Source organism: Calidris pugnax, unplaced genomic scaffold, assembly GCF_001431845.1.
Source record: "Calidris pugnax isolate Ruff unplaced genomic scaffold, ASM143184v1 scaffold46, whole genome shotgun sequence".
NCBI lineage: Eukaryota > Metazoa > Chordata > Aves > Charadriiformes > Scolopacidae > Calidris > Calidris pugnax.
The window spans coordinates 185,171-198,439 of record NW_015090769.1 but is presented as its reverse complement, the minus strand read 5'-3'; the positions used below and the strand labels follow the sequence as shown (position 1 = coordinate 198,439).

The 13,269-nt window shown below is 49.0% G+C and overlaps 2 protein-coding genes across 6 annotated transcripts in view; one reads left to right on the top strand and one right to left on the bottom strand.

Moving 5' to 3' along the window:
- The window catches only part of SUGP1 (SURP and G-patch domain containing 1), a 20,584-nt gene extending 8,469 nt beyond the window's left edge, over nt 1-12,115 (bottom strand). For 2 of the 5 annotated variants that reach the window (XM_014938459.1, XM_014938484.1), the window contains exons 1-8: nt 12,008-12,115; nt 11,568-11,739; nt 10,292-10,395; nt 9,648-9,878; nt 7,651-7,774; nt 6,967-7,070; nt 5,105-5,228; nt 2,800-3,302 (exon numbers count right to left, since the gene is read on the bottom strand). In XM_014938459.1, coding sequence (XP_014793945.1) covers nt 2,800-3,302; nt 5,105-5,228; nt 6,967-7,070; nt 7,651-7,774; nt 9,648-9,878; nt 10,292-10,395; nt 11,568-11,739; nt 12,008-12,032 — 1,387 coding nt within the window. In that variant the 5' untranslated portion in view covers nt 12,033-12,115. Of the gene's footprint in view, nt 1-2,799; nt 3,303-5,104; nt 5,229-6,966; nt 7,071-7,650; nt 7,775-9,647; nt 10,447-10,531; nt 10,711-11,567; nt 11,740-12,007 lie in introns of those variants that run through there. The other 3 variants (XM_014938466.1, XM_014938473.1, XM_014938477.1) reach the window with 3 other exon arrangements.
- Nucleotides 12,116-12,427: 312 nt separating this feature from the next.
- MAU2 (MAU2, sister chromatid cohesion factor) overlaps nt 12,428-13,269 on the top strand; it is a 17,647-nt gene continuing 16,805 nt past the window's right edge. Inside the window, exons 1-2 of the mRNA XM_014938404.1 lie at nt 12,428-12,864; nt 12,980-12,997. Coding sequence (XP_014793890.1) covers nt 12,436-12,864; nt 12,980-12,997 — 447 coding nt within the window. The 5' untranslated portion in view covers nt 12,428-12,435. The remainder of the gene's footprint in view (nt 12,865-12,979; nt 12,998-13,269) is intronic.

Sequence of the window (13,269 nt, the reverse complement as noted above, 5' to 3'; positions counted from 1 at the left end):
CCCCCCCCCCCCCCCCCCCATCTGGTTCCTCTGATGCTCTGCTCCCTCACAGACTCTGTGCTGAAAGTCACTGCAGAAACGTAGCTCTGGGGGATATTTTTGTAGGTTTGGCCCAAAGTAGCACGACAGAGGCAAAGCAGAGAGGGAAAAAAAAAAGGGAAGCTCCACCCCAAGTCCACATCTGAAGATAGAAAAGTCTACTCAGAAATAAGATGAGTCAATGCATTTGCATAAAAATAGATAAGATTTACAAGTTCCTTGCGCTGGTCTAGCACCGGGCAAGCACTAAGCAGAAGATAAGGAGTTGTTCCTCAGCAGGCCTGGAAAAAACACATTTTTATATCTTTTTTTTGCCTTGAATGACATCAGCTTTGCCTAGAGGGTTAATGGTGCAGTCTGTCTGCAGCATTGGCAGGAGACTACCTAAGGTTTATCCCTTTCCCACATGTTACAAGGGAAGTGAACGTCCTTTAAGGACAGAGGGAGAAACCCCAATATAGAAGTGCCTGGTTTTTTTGTGGTTGTTTGTTGTTTTTTTTTTGCTTCCTAAGTCTGAAGATCTTAATTAAAACTAATCAGTCCCAAACCGATCCGTTATTAGGTATCAGAAAATTCTAATGACAGCCTGTAATTTCCCATTAGTCCACGGAGTTCACTAATCACAGCATCTCTGCTCTGTTTAGCTTCTCAGATATCCCAGCCCCTGCAGCAAAGTGTTTTGATATCAATACGTTTAAGAGGAGCCTTGTTTCTGCCCCAAAAAGGGCTATACTTTCTCCTCTCCATGATATTAATTTATCACTAAGAGTAGAGAGGAAAAAGGTTTGGAAGAGTCCTTCACTAAATCCCAAACAATTGCTAAGGATAAAGCACTAAGACACAGACACTTGGGTACCAAAGGACACCGTGCAACTCTGACCTTCCACAGGACCAGGGGTGGAATTTGGAATTCTCTTCACCTGTCAGGTTGAAGATGTTAATTCTAAGAAGGGATTAGTCCATCACAAGTGATAAAGGGAAAAAAAAAAAAAATAAATCCTTCCCCCTGCAGAGCATTAACAGCGCATTAAGGGTTGATTTGTTATGCCTGGCAAATTGTTTGCTGTCCTTTTCTTCTACTTGACACAAAGCCCCGCAGAAAGTGAGCGTGAACACCAGGAGCATGTCTCTGTCTAATTAAGGGGAGGCTGAAGGAGCCAGGGGAGATTTCAGCGGGAAGCGTGCTGGAATGAGCACACGGATACCCCCCCAGCCCCCCCACTGCAGCAGGAGGCATTAAGAGGAAATCTGATGCTTGTTTTGATAGCGCCTGCCCAGCTTCATCATCGAAGCTTCATTACCATCTGCGAGGAAAAAAAAAATTATATATATACTCTAGAGGTACAAAATCAGGAAAGACTTTTGCATCTGATTTCTGCCTTACTGTGAGCAGCAACTCAAGGGCAAACGAACAAGCCATCCAGGCTGGTGTCTTGTCTTGCACACGTGAGACAAAGCCAAGATTTCTGTCCAGGGCTGTGATCAGAAGATGGAATTATGTAGAAACTTCCCTCCATCACCATTCAAAGGGCTGGATTAGGAGACAGGAGTCCTTCCTTCCCGACCTCCGTGGAATCAACAGAGACCACAGCACACGCCTCCAGCCCCACACCTTACCCCAGACCTAACAATCAAAGCTATTAACAGCTGAGCAATTATCTCCTCCAAACTCCAGCCGAGGCAGAAGACCCACAGACTTGCTGGAGCAATGAACTGGATGGGATGACCATGTGTTGAAAATTATCTGTGGTCTCACCTCGCAGCTCAGAAAATTATAGCTTGTTTTCTATTACTTGTCCCACTTCATCTCTTCTGCTATTGCTTTTTGAAAAAAGGTCCTTATTGAGACAGGTACTTATTACTTTTCCTGTGGCTCCAGCCTCACACTATTAATTCTCTCGGTTTGCCAACACCAACTGCCTCATCTTACATCTTCTCTTTCTCCTTGTCACACCCTTTCCCCACATGGCACTAATTGGGCAAAGGACTCAGAGATGCCACCTTAAATGTCTGCATTCACCTGTTGTCCTTGAGCGACTCGGTTTTTGTACACACCTCTAATTGCCTGCCTAATTATCGATCTGCACACGCACGGATGGGCCAGAGTTCGACCTCCAAGAGCTCCCTAGAAGCACCTCGACTGGAAAAATTACTTTTCCAGCCCTCGAAGAGAGCTCCAGCCCCTGGGTGAACTTGGCTGCTGAAGTACCAGCAGCAGGAGCCTCAGTGCTGGATGAGAACTGGGAACCCCGTCTGTCACCAAATGAACTGAAACGGGGATAAATTGGAACTGGAAGTTATCCCCACGTCCACTTGGGGAACAGCTTTTCCCATTTAGCCTTTTGATGGGTTAGAGCGAGATGGAAGCACTGCCCAGGGATTTTATCCCACCACGGGGAATAAGCACCATTCAGCCTTTGCTATTTGTTTTCTGACAGACTCTCTTCCCGAAGCGAAATAGCCCTAAACAGCGCGGAGGCTGAGGCTGTAATGAGCTATAGCACAGCAGGGTTTTAGATAGAGCTGGAGAACGATAAGATCCAATCCCTGGTGTCAGCCAGATAAAGTGGTTTATCTGGGTTTCCACGCAGGGGAGAGAGAGCTGCTAGACCTTGTTGAAAGAGAAGGGGCTGGCAACCGCGGCGATTACAACAAGCGATAGACTCGCCGGGCTTTGCGTTCACAAAACCAGCTGGGCTTAAGGCAGAACAGACTCCCCAGGAAAAGCAGTTCTTGAACACAAGCCACGGACCCGCTCACCTGAAAGAGGGGAGGGAGAATCCAGCTGCTGGACAAGCTGCGGGAGGGGCAATTCCACCTTGTCCTCCTCCGGCCCCCACCTGCTCTTCCGCTTCTTTTTAGTGGTGCCTGTAGCTGTGGTTGCCGTGGTGGTTGCAACAGAAGCTGTCGCCGTCTGATCAGGTGGAGTCGTAGAGGATGATGGTGAAGGTGAGGGCAAGGAGGAAGGCACGGGCAAGGGAATGGGCAAGGGGGGAGGAACAGGCAAGGGCGAAGTCAAGGGAGAGGGAACGGGCAAAGGCAAGGGTAAAGGAGAGGGAAGGGGCAAGGGAAGGGGCAGAGGTGAGGGCACGGGCAGGGGGGGTAAGCACAAGGGGGAGGGCGATGCCTCGGGACTCGTCTTCCTTTTCAGACTGGACTCTACTGGTGAAGGGGCACACAGGGTGCTGGTTTTGGCCTTACGGAACTCCTCCAGCTTCTGCCGGTAATACTTGTAGCCTTTGCTGTTTGGCTCATATAAAAACCTAGAAAGAAATTAAGAAAAAAAAGAAGAAAGTTTAGATGTTCCAGCCATACGCAGGGGTTGGATACAGCAGGGTCTGGCTTTTCTTTCCTGCAATGCTCTTGCTCAACTCTCAATCCCAAGCACTTCCTTGCTCTCCAGCACCATCCCGTGTGTGTGTTCAAGCAATGCAGGGATCTCTCGCTGCGAGCCTTCGGGATTAGGAAAAGTATTTCCCATTCATGAGCGAACCCCAGCTATTTTTGGTGCCAAATAAACACAGGGTACTAAAAAAAAAAAAGGATCACGTCACGTTGGTGGAAAGGCAAGGTCCTCCCCCAGAATTCAACCTGCCTCCCAGAACATGTTTGGGAAAGCTTTGAGGGCTCCACACCACCTCGGGTTTCGGCTCGCAGGAGAAAACAAACATTCCAGTCTCACCAACAGGAATGCCAAACCACTGCCCAAAGAAACTGCTCCCAGCCCTCTATCCAAGCTGGAAGCATTGACATTACCAGTCTGCTTAATCACACCCTGACTCCTCCTTCTGTTCCCTCATACACAGAAAACATTGCTCTGTTTGCTGCCCCTTCCAGAAATAGGCATCTCTGACCTTTTGGGTAAAATAAAACTCCTTCATCTCTGCGGGAAGAAGGTGAACGATCCTCAATTTAGCAGCTACGCCAAAAAAAACCCAACAAACAAACCTCAAGACAGGCATGTTTGTTACAAACACATTATCTTTTTGGGCTCACTCCAGTTTAAATACTTCACACCGAAAACGCGCCTGTTCCTAACTCTGCCACAATCTTCCCTTTTTAGAGGAAAAGTTAAATACTTGCTATAACCTCTCCTGGGGATAAGAGATGACAGGCCTTTCCCATCCACATGCACAAACAAACACAAACAGCTCTTGGATGTATTTAAAACTCACTAAAAGTGGTCTTGCATCCCTCTCCACTGGGATAACAGCACTAAGGATGGCTTCAGGAGCGAGCAGAGGGCAGGACAGGAAACCCCCCTACAACAAACCTGATGAAACCCTAACAGAGGAGACAGCATTTAACTTGCCCGTGCTCAGGTGGGACCACCTACAGTGTTTTAAAGTAAATAAAGCAGCAGTTGGGATATTGGCACATCAGCCTGATGTAACACCACAAGGGGGGTGCCCCAGAGGGCCAGGAGGCAGCCAATAAAATGCCAAAATACCAGCAACAAACCAAGACTTGCCGAGCCCCACCTCATTTCCAGCCAATGCACCAAATTGTGTGTAAGAGCAGAAAAATATAAGACAGGGGAGAGGCACCTAATGCCATCGAACAGCAAAGGGAGGCATTACAGAGCTGTCAGTGAGCACTGAAGAGTTCAATTCGCATCAGAAAGGCTGAAAAAAGATATTTCTGAAGGGGAAGTTGCAGGTGAAGGAGGGCTACCTGGGCATTAATAAAGATGCCACCCAAAAAGCAACCCAGGAAATTAATTGGGTGGCAGCGGCGTGAGTGGTGGATGGGGGTCACACCAAAATATCACTACAGGGAAAATCGTAAAGGCTAGAAACATCCTGGCACGTTGGAAGAGGAAGCAGGTGAGGGGGGGTAAAAGCTGTAAAATAACCCTGGGGGAAGCAAAATGACTCCTCTCTCTGTTTAAAGCCTGGCTTTAAACTGCAAAGCTTGAGAATGCTGAGTGCACTGTCCTTGGAACTTCTGACTTATCACAAAATAGTCTATTATTTTCCCCTTTAAAAAAATAAAAAACCAAACCCAAAGCCATCCAAGCACCCCCCACCCCTCACTGCACCCCACAGCAGGTTTCTTCCTTTACCTGAAAGCGTGGTTCTCTCTGTTGTTCTGCAAGGCAATAGCTTCCACCTCGGGACCCCCGTCTGCTATGAACCTGGCCAGTTTCTCAGCAGAGTTCTTTGTCTCTTCGTCGTCTGGGGGTGAAACTTTAAGCAGGCTGTCAGTACTGGGCCCAACTCACACAAGCAACAGTCAAAGCCTATCTGTTCTAAGAACCCCAAGAGCAGAATAAGGGCAAAAGGTCGAGTTTAATTTTTAGAAACATTCAACAGCAACAGTCATAGAGTTTATATCACACACAAAAAAACCCCACGATATTGCACGAGGTCGTACAACAGCTCTGTAACCAGAGGAAGGCCCGTGCACACATCAGCTTCCTCTGTGCCAGGAGTGAGATGAGCAGCAGATTAACAGACAAACCAGCTTTTGTCTTCAAAGATGGAAGAAACAACTCCTTTCTCTCTGCTGCAGAGGAAGCCTGTTTCTTCCCCGTGCCAGGCACGCCTCTGAAGGGTTACACCTCAGCACTCACAATCCTCTCTGCTCAAAGACTTTGCCACTGATGTGCCCAGGAGCAACGGGAAGGCATTAGAAAAAGTGACAAAATAACACTGTTCCATAATCCCTGGCCCTTTTAGGGGAGGGCTATAGGCCAGAGGAAATTCTCCAGGGAACAGTCCCCATCCTCACCTGGAAGAGGCGGCTACTGCAGCCTTAGTCCAAATGCCCAGAGAAGGCTCTGATCATTAATATTTCAAGCGTGTTTGGTGTTTATAAGGAGCCAGGCAAATAGGTTATTTAGCCAGGACTGCCTTATATGACATTTGCTACCTGCACAGTACCAGTGCCAGTACTCCCTCGTGCTGGCACGGGACCAGGAGGCAGAAGACAGGATTATAAGCCACGGACAAAGTCATAACCTTTCCTTGCTTCAATATTCCACACCTGCAAAGTACGGGATAATACCCCTTAGCTTCCAAACCTTGGGATCAGTTAGTTGATATTGGTAACAAGGTCTTTCAGCCTCCATTCTATTAAACCACAGGTCATTTGAGCTGTTAACTCGTCAGTGTGACAGCTGAGTTGTGTTAAGGCTCCTTTCTCCAGCAAAGGAAGCTGACACAGAGAGGCTGAGTGATTCCCCAGGGCCACACACGTGGGCCTGGACTAGAAGCGATAAATGCCCAGCCCACAGACCACTAAATAATCTCCCACTAAGTAATTTCTGTCTTTTAACACAATTAATCAGATTCCACTGCTCACACCACCTGTCTGTTGGCAGAGCAGCCACTTCTGCTGGTTTCCCACCTGAAAATGCAGTCCTTTACTTGCAAGGATTTAGGTCCCAAGCAGAAAACACAAGCTTCAGACAAGGAAACGGCAGCAGAAATGGGGATTGCAAGGATTTAGGTCCCAAGCAGAAAACACAAAGGAAACGGCAGCAGAAATGGGGATTATGTTCAACAAACCAACCATTTTCATTTATAATGAATCAAATCAGAACATCTGAGAAAACACACTTTCCCCAACTGCATTTTCAGGGCTGAAACACTTTCCACAACACACCACGGAGAATTATTTCAGTTTGCTTTAAGGATTTTGGAGAAATAGAAGGGAAACCTCTTTCCAGAGCCCTTTAGACAGAGCACGGTAAAACAGGCTCTGGGCTCGGGAAACGACCACTTTGGCACAAGAGTTTGACACCATCATGGTGATATGTGATCACCATCTCCTTCCATTTTGAAATTTTATTTACAGGTGGCAGATTGACAGCCAAATATCTGCTCCAACTGCTTCCAGAACAGACCTAGCCAGAAGTTACAGAGTGAAGAAGTCAAATTTAACTCATGTAATTCATATTCTCCAGAGCCCGGCTTTAATTACCTTTCTGAGAAGAGGATGCCTGAGAACTTTGATTCTCTTTTCTTATCTCTGCCACTTTCTTTCTGTAGTAAAGGAATTCTCTGCTGTTCTTATCATGCAAAAACCTAGGGTGGAGATGAAGGAAAAGAGGGCAAAAAATACCTGTCAGCAACAACTATACACAAACATTGATACTTGGGGATATAAACAGCTCAAAACAAATAAACAAATAGATCAATTACTCAAAATGCCCTTAAAATGAGGATTACAAAGTCTGCAGCAGGTGTAAACACACAGAGCTTTCAGCTACGGACTTGCATCCAAATTTTGTGTGTCACTTGAAGGGAAATAAGTAACAGTCTCCTCTGATGTAGGAGGGAACCCTCTGCCCCAGGGGCACAGAGTGTGTCCGGGGCAGCGGAGACAAACCCAGTCCCAAGATCCAGCCCAGCACCCCCCTGGCCAGATGCTGTGCAGGCAGCCAGAGCTCCCAGGCTGCGTTCCCAACCCAAGCTGACCCCTCCCTCCTCACCAGTACCACCTTCTGCCTCAGTTTCCCCAGCTCTAAACCAATTACTCGCAACAGAGCTCAAATCCACCCGATAATTAAACCGAACACATCCAGGAGAACTACACAGACAAAAAAGTGATGTTTTTCTCCTGGAAGGAGATGTTTTGGGAGACAAGAGTTAGCAGCCCACTTACGAAAAAGCTGGGTTATCCTTGTAGTCTTCCATAGCCACCTTCTCTAACTCGGGTCCCCCTTCAGCCACGAACCTAGCCAGCTTTTCCACCACTTGCCGGGTCTCCGCATCCTCTGGGGGTAAAACTTTAAGCAGGCTGTCAGTACTGGGGTTCAACTCACACACCAAACAGGCAACAGGGACATTACTTCTAAGAACCACGGCGGCAGACAAAAGTAGAACGGGAACGGGAAGAGAAAGGATGAAATGGGGGATCCAGTCTTACACAGCTGTACAAATCACAACCCCCACCTCGCCGTCAGCCTCTGCGCCCCCCCAAGTAGGAAGTTAGTGTTTTGTCTGCATTTTTTTTTGTTTTCTACAAGGAAAAGCCCAAGATTTGGATCACTAGAATTCAGGGTGCGACTTCACCTGCAGCATAATTTGCTTCTAACAATTCTGTTCAAGAACAAGATGGGGAAGAACAGGAATTTGGTTCGGTTTTTTACTACATCACTCACTAAATATTACAGATTCCAGTTCCTAAGACACAGATTTGTATCCTGAGAGCACAGACCATGTCACTGTACTGTACAATTCTTCCCACTGGCAAATGCCCATCTCTCAGCCCTTGCTGGGAAGGAATCCCACCAGAGATAAGCAGAGAGCCCAGTCTCCAAGAAACTGTTTTGGCTTCTGCACCAAGAAAGGAACCCTCTGACACAGAGTGATATCAGAGCTGGTGCAGGACACACTCAACGGGAACTAAACACAGGCATTTGTCCAGAAAATGATCTTTTGGATATATGGAGCTGAACACAGAGCACATGGGAGCAGAGCTCTCACACTGCTCTCGACTAGATTCAGACCCACAACCTTTAAATTAAGGGTCCATATTTTGCCAGTGGCTATTTCTCGCATTCCTGGAGCACATTTCATGCTCAGCTTCAGACTGGCTGAGATTACGCTTTTATAAATCCCACCAGAAATGGCTAGACATGGTTTTGTAAACATATAATGAAATAAATTATGACACAAAGCTTAGTGTGACTTATTTAGCAACTCCAATCTAATTTTATACTTGATTAATACGCACGCATGAAATTCAGATTATTAAGCAAATCTGCCTCTGGCTTCTCAGCCTGGGCTATCCAGAGAAACTTGATTATTTAAGTGCTGCAACATTCTTTATTGGTTTTCTATCCTACTTACAGCAGGCAGGGCCTAGAGGTGAGATTCACTAATGAGACTTCAAAAAGAGGCAGGAACTTTGATTTTACCTGGTCATAGTTCCGTGCCTTACATGTAGTTTTATTAACACATACAATTTTTCCCCCTACACAGACATAACCAAGCTGAGGACTTTTCATTTTCTATCATTTAAAAAACCCTAAAAATCCCTTTTAAATACAAGCATTACATATAGATACGTTCCAGAGAACTTGGCACTAACTGTAACAGGTTTCAATTGTTCTAAAGGAGAATACTTATTACCAAGCAATCAAGCTCCATTAAGAGTGGAACACATTTCTTCTCTACAGATTATTTTTCACAGAGATATACAGACTGGTGAAGCACTTGCCTTGAAAACCCAGAGAAAATTAAACCTTCTAGGGACAAACCAGACCAGGTTTCAGTACAGGGAGCGACCCACCTCTCACACCAAGTTGGGGTGATATTGGATCACTGGATTAGTGATATTTATCTAACAGCATTCAGGCCTTGGGTTTGGAGGGAGTCCACCAGCATTAATTAGCATCATTTGTATTTCCCAAGGCAGAAGTCTGCATGCAGGAACTGTGCTAAGAATTCCCAATTCACAGCAGAAAGGTAAAAAACCCCAACCCTCCCAGGGAGTCCACCAGCATTAATTAGCATCATTCACAGCAGAAAGGAAAAAAACCCAACCCTCCACTGAGGAAAAGCACTGAGGAAACCCTCCTCCCACACTCAACTCCTATCACTGGGGTAAGTTTTGCCCTCCCCCAAAAAAACGGTGTAGTACGAGGCGTCATTTACCTTTGATTTCCAACCACTGCTCATAATCTTCCTCCTCATCTTCGTCTGGCGACTGAAAGACACTGAGGCGGTTAACGACGGGGCTCTGTTTGGAATGGGAGTAGTTCCTGGCTTGGTGCAGCATGCTGCTCAGGACCTGCCCTGGCCTCTTCCCAAACAGCAAAGGTTTCTTCCCAACGTTTGGCGCAGAAGCGTTTGCCGAGTTATTAGGAGTAGAACTCGGGGGAGTTTCTTAGAAAAGAATGAGGGGGGAAAATAATTCCTGGGCATCCTTCCTGGTTTCATCTCAGCAGGTTACAATAAATAACAACTCGGGCCGTTAACGCAGCTGCAATAGGCTGTTATTTTCAGAGTAAGTTAAAGACAGTGAGAGGTAAAAGCTGTGATGGTTTTTAAAAGCGAGATTCAAGCTAGAAGGGAGATGCTTGTCTTTACAGCACTGAAAAAGAGAAAGGGGCCAACCTCCCTATTGCATCTCAAGACTTTAATCTGAATTTAAAAGGGCCATTATTGCTTTAGAACTTACTCATACTGGTAACAGCTCATAGCAGGGTTTCTAAAGTGACTACACACGGAGGCAGCTCACACAAAGCTGGGCTCACCAGGAGAAGGAAAAGCCTCCTGTTGCTCAGAAGTCGACCTACCAGTACTTGACTTTTCCTTCTGCAGCTTGAGAAACTGCTGGAGGAAACTGCCATCGTTAACAAACTTGTTGGAAACACAGGCTTCGCTGTCAGTACTGTCATCTCTGAACAGAAAAAGAAAACTTGTTGGTGATGGTACCCATCCTCCTCCCCAGCTCCCCTCGCACGCGTTTATTGTTACTGTCATCTCTGAACAGAAAAAGAAAACTCGTTGGTGATGGTACCCATCCTCCTCCCCACCTCCCTTTGCACGTGTTTATCGTGAAGAGAAAAGGAGACAAATGCTAATAACTATTTATCTTGAAAACACACCCAGCTTTTCCCAAGCAGAACCGTTCAGCTCCCTGCTCACAGCATTTACCCACACTCTCCACCCGGCTCCTTTACTGCTCTGTTGAAACAGGATTTCTGCTTGCTCTGTTACATTTGTTGGAAACACAGGCTTCGCTGTCAGTACTGTCATCTCTGAACAGAAAAAGAAAACTCGTTGGTGATGGTACCCATCCTCCTCCCCACCTCCCTTTGCACGTGTTTATCGTGAAGAGAAAAGGAGACAAATGCTAATAACTATTTATCTTGAAAACACACCCAGCTTTTCCCAAGCAGAACCGTTCAGCTCCCTGCTCACAGCATTTACCCACACTCTCCACCTGGCTCCTTTACTGCTCTGTTGAAACAGGATTTCTACTTGCTCTGTTACGTTACCCCGCTTCCGAGAAGCCCAGGCAAGCGTTTAGCTGGAGAACCACGTTAACTCTTCAGAGTCATGACTATGAGAAAGGCAATTAATAGGAAACAGAAGAAAAGTACAATAATACCCTGTTAAAAACATGACTGCACGTATCTTTTCTCACTAGTATCTGAAAAATCTGGTTAGGCCAACTAAGCTGTGAGTGTCTTATTCCAACCTTTATTCAATTATCAACTTCAATTTTCTCAGTATTTCCCTCCAAGTCCAAGAGCTTTGTACAGCTCCTCTCTTTGGTTTCATGCCTCATTTCTGTCAGTGAGGCTCCTGCCTAAAAGCACCATAACCCACACATACTCTCCGAAAGTTAAAAACATAACTGCACGTATCTTTTCTCACTAGTATCTGAAAAATCTGGTTAGGCCAACTGCTGTGAGTGCCCTATTCCAACCTTTACTCAATTATCAACTTCAATTTTCTCTGTATTTCCCTCTAAGTCCAAGAGCTTTGTACAGCTCCTCTCTTTGGTTTCACGCCCCATTTCTGTGAGTGAAGCTCCTGCCTAAAAGCACCGTAACCCACACGTACTCTCCAAACAGAGGCAGCTGCTGTATGCTCAGGTAGTTCTGCTTCGCTTGCTGCTCCAGCCTGGCCTCAATCTCTCTCTTCTTCTGCGCTATCAGCTCCTCCTGGTGCAGAATATTCACGTTCGTCTTGGCCGATTTAGACTGTGTGACCCCAAACCACCGGCTCGCCTTCCCTAGGGGAAGAGAAGGAGGAAAATTAACGCTGCGGCCCCCGGGGCCTCCCCGGGACGAGAAGGGGGGACGAAGCCGGGTGCCTCCCCAGGCACACACACCCCCCAACCCGGCTCGCTGCCCTCACAGCAGCGGGGAGGCCGCCGGGCCCGCTACGCCGCCACCCCCACGCTGTAGCCGGTTACCGAGCCGCAGGGGAAGTGGGGAGAGGGTGCCGAGGGCCCGGGGACAGCGGGGCAGGGCCCAGGGGCTCGGCAGGAACAGCCCTACCTGGCGCATCCCTGGGGTTGTCCATTTTGGAGCTCCCGTCCCACGATGCACCGCGGAGGGCGGGGCCGGGCTGCGTGAGGCGACTCTGCCGCAAAGGCCTTCTGGGAGTTGTAGTCCTTCTGGGTGTTCCTTCTCCCTCCCCGCGCCTTCCGCCGCGGCGAGGCTGCTCAGCGGGCTGAACCGGCTCGCTACCGGGCACAGTGCCGCCGCCACTCTCCTCCTTCCGTCTCTAAGCGCGGTTTGGAGGGAGGAGGTCTGTTGGACTACAACTCCCGTGAGGCCCTGCGCGCTCCGCCATTTCCCGTCAGCGCCCGCAACCGCCTCCCGGCGGCCCGCTGCGGGGCGGACTCCATATCCCGTCGGCCCCCGCGCGCCGCTCCTCGCCCCCGCCCCTCCCCTCCCGCCCGTGTTGTCGCGGCGGCCCTGAGATGGCGGCGGTGGCGGCGGGCGCGTCGGGCTCAGCGGCCGGCGCGGCCCCTCAGCAGCAACCGCCGCCTCAGCAGCAGTCGCAGCCGACAGCGGGCGGCGCGGCGGGTGCCGGGGAAGCGGGCGGTGGAGGCGGCGGGGGAGCGGGTGGAGGAGGTGGCGGTGGCGGCGGCGCTGGGCCCGCACCGGGGTCGGGGTCGGGCGGCGGCGCGGCCGGGGGGGAGTCGTGGTACCTGGCGCTGCTGGGCCTGGCCGAGCACTTCCGTACGTCCAGCCCGCCCAAGGTGCGGCTCTGCGTGCACTGCCTGCAGGCCGTGCTGCCCCGCAAGCCCCCGGCCCGCATGGAGGCCCGCACCCACCTCCAGCTCGGCTCCGTCCTCTACCACCACACCCGCAACGGCGACCAGGCCCGAGGGCACCTGGAGAAGGCGGTGAGCCCCGGGGGAAGGGAAGGGGGTGGTTGTGAGGAAGGAGGGAGCGGGGGGGCCCTGTCAGTGGGGCTGGGCTGTGGTGGCCGCAGACTAACCCTGCTGTCTTCTCTTGCAGTGGTTGATATCCCAGCAAGTATCCTTTTCCTGGCTTCCCTGGGCGAGGAGCCCCGTTGCCCGGCCACCTCGCTCCCTCAGCGGGGGCCCCCCCACCAAAACACCTCAGCAGAGCGAGCCTGGCTCTGGGGATGGGGATTTAGCTGGTATTTTTCATCTACTTTTCTGATTCTGAGCCACTTTCTTAACACCTGTGCTCTCTTAAGGGTTGTTTTTTTTTTTTTTTTTTGTTGGGATGTGAGGGTGCTGCTGCGTCCCAGATTGTGTTTATTATTTATTTAACTCTGATGC